Below are 2,473 nucleotides of genomic sequence, written 5' to 3' on the forward strand. Positions count from 1 at the left end.
CTCAAGCACTGGCAGCACACCTCAAGCATCGGGGACACACCTTCGGTACCAGGTGTACACCTCATTCACCGGAGGAACACCTCCAGCATCGGGGACAAACCTTCGGAACCGGTTGTATTCCTCCAACACTGCGTGAAGAACTCAAGCCCTGGGTGTACATAACTAGATACGCGTTTGACCTCCAACATCTTTTGTACACCATTGGCATTTGATGTACACCGCTAGGACCGAGGGAACACCATTAGCACCGGGGGCACTACTCCAGCGACGGGGGCACACCTCCAGCACCAGGTGTATACCTCCAGCATCCGGGCCACACCTCAAGCAACGAGTGTACACAACCACCATCGGATTTACACCTCCAGCACCGGGGGCACACCTCAACAACAGGGTATACACCACCAGCACGGGGGCACACCTCCAGCACCTGGGGGCACATAACCAGCACAGGATGCACACCCCCTTGGGCACACCTCAAAAACAGGGTATACACCACCAGTATCGGATGCACACATCTAGCACAGGGGGCACACCTCCACCACCGTGGTCACACCTCCAGCACCAGGTGTATACCTCAAGCATCCGGGCCACACCTCAAGCAACGAGTGAACACGACAAGCACTGAAATCACACCTCCAGCACCGGGAGCACACTTCAATAACTGGGTATACACCACCAGCACCGAATGTACACCACTAGGACCGAGGGCACACCACCGGCACCGGGAGCACACCTCTAGCACCGGGGGCACACTTTAAGCACCGGGTGCACATCTTTATCACAGGGGGCACACATCTAGCAACGGGGACACACCTTCAGCACAGGATTAACACCATCAGCACCAGGGGCACAACTCAAACACTGGTGTTCACATCTCCAGCACCGGGAGTACACAACTAGCACCGGGCGCAAACAACCAGCACCGGGTGCACACAGCTATCACCGGGGACACACCTTCAGCACAGGATTTACAACATCAGCACCAGGGGCACAACTCAAACACTGGTGTTCACATCTCTAGCACCGGGAGTACACAACTAGCACCGGGCGAAAACAACCAGCACCGGGTGCACACAACTATCACCGGGGACACACCTTCAGCACAGGATTTACAACATCAGCACCAGGGGGCACAACTCAAACACTGGTGTTCACATCTCCAGCACCGGGAGTACACAACTAGCACCGGGCGCAAACAACCAGCACCGGGTGCACACAACTAGCACCAGGGGACACACCTTCAGCACAGGATTTACAACATCAGCACCAGGGCACACAACAAGCACCTGGGGCACACCCACAGCACCGGGGACACAGGTCCAGCACAGTGTGTACACTTCACATCCAACACAGGCTGCACACAACCATCATCGGGTGCACACAACCAACACCGGGTGTTTACCTCCAGCACCGGTTGCACACAACCAGCACCGCGCGCACATCTCCAGCACCGGGCGCACACAACCAGCACCGGGTGCACACACCCAGCACCGGGTGTACACAACCAGCACCGGGTGCACACACCCAGCACCGGGTGTACACAACCAGCACCGGGCGCACACAACCAGCACCGGGTGCACACACCCAGCACCGGGTGTACACAACCAGCACCGGGTGCACACACCCAGCACCGGGTGTACACAACCAGCACCGGGCGCACACAACCAGCACCGGGTGCACACACCCAGCACCGGGCGCACACAACCAGCACCGGGTGCACACACCCAGCACCGGGTGCACACACCCAGCACCGGGCGCACACAACCAGCACCGGCTGCACACACCCAGCACCGGGTGTACACCTCTTACACCTGATGTATCGGGGGCCTCCCTCGAGCACAGGATAAACATACATCTGGTACTGATCAATTGCAACCGTGAACGTTTTAGAAGAAAAAACCTAATCCAACTCAGTGAGTTTATAACACTGGACATCTTAATTCTACGCTAATCGATTGCGATCTATGATTTTTATCATTGTGGTGCCACATTTTTGGCACTATGCGTAGTGAGCTTGGGGATATCTTCGTTATTTTGAGTACATGGAGACTGCTTTTAGCTAAAATAGCAATCTATTATAATGATACTCAGTAAGATTGTTAAGGACAATACACACCTATCTGACAGTTGACCCCCGTGTATGCGGCGGAACATGCGCAGCTGAAGCTGTTGACATCGTCCGTACACTGACCTCCGTTGTGGCACGGGGAAGGCGAGCAGTCGTCAATATCTGAAAGTATGACGCTATTAGTATATATTGTTTGCCCCGCATGAGGAGCAATGAGTGCAGGTTTGAGTAGGAACATTCAATGCCCGTACACAATGGGCAAATGCCCCCGCACCCCAGGGACCCTAGGTAAGGCCCATTCCCCGCTTTATTTAAAGCGAAGACAAGGCCACCGCATTCACCCGGCACTGCGGGGCCACCTGAAAGGTAAAAACACGGCCCATTTCCCCGGCTTTCCCGGGTATA

At 55.6% G+C, this 2,473-nt stretch overlaps 1 protein-coding gene across 1 annotated transcript; it reads left to right on the top strand.

Annotated features, from left to right (window-relative positions):
- Positions 1-211: 211 nt before the first annotated feature.
- LOC128215122 (splicing factor 3A subunit 2-like) lies at positions 212-1,815 on the top strand. Its single transcript, XM_052921843.1, has 2 exons — positions 212-567; positions 1,164-1,815. Exons 1-2 carry the CDS (start codon positions 212-214, stop codon positions 1,813-1,815), a joined length of 1,008 nt encoding a protein of 335 aa, XP_052777803.1.
- Positions 1,816-2,473: the final 658 nt, after the last annotated feature.

Source organism: Mya arenaria, chromosome 13 (assembly GCF_026914265.1).
Source record: "Mya arenaria isolate MELC-2E11 chromosome 13, ASM2691426v1".
NCBI lineage: Eukaryota > Metazoa > Mollusca > Bivalvia > Myida > Myidae > Mya > Mya arenaria.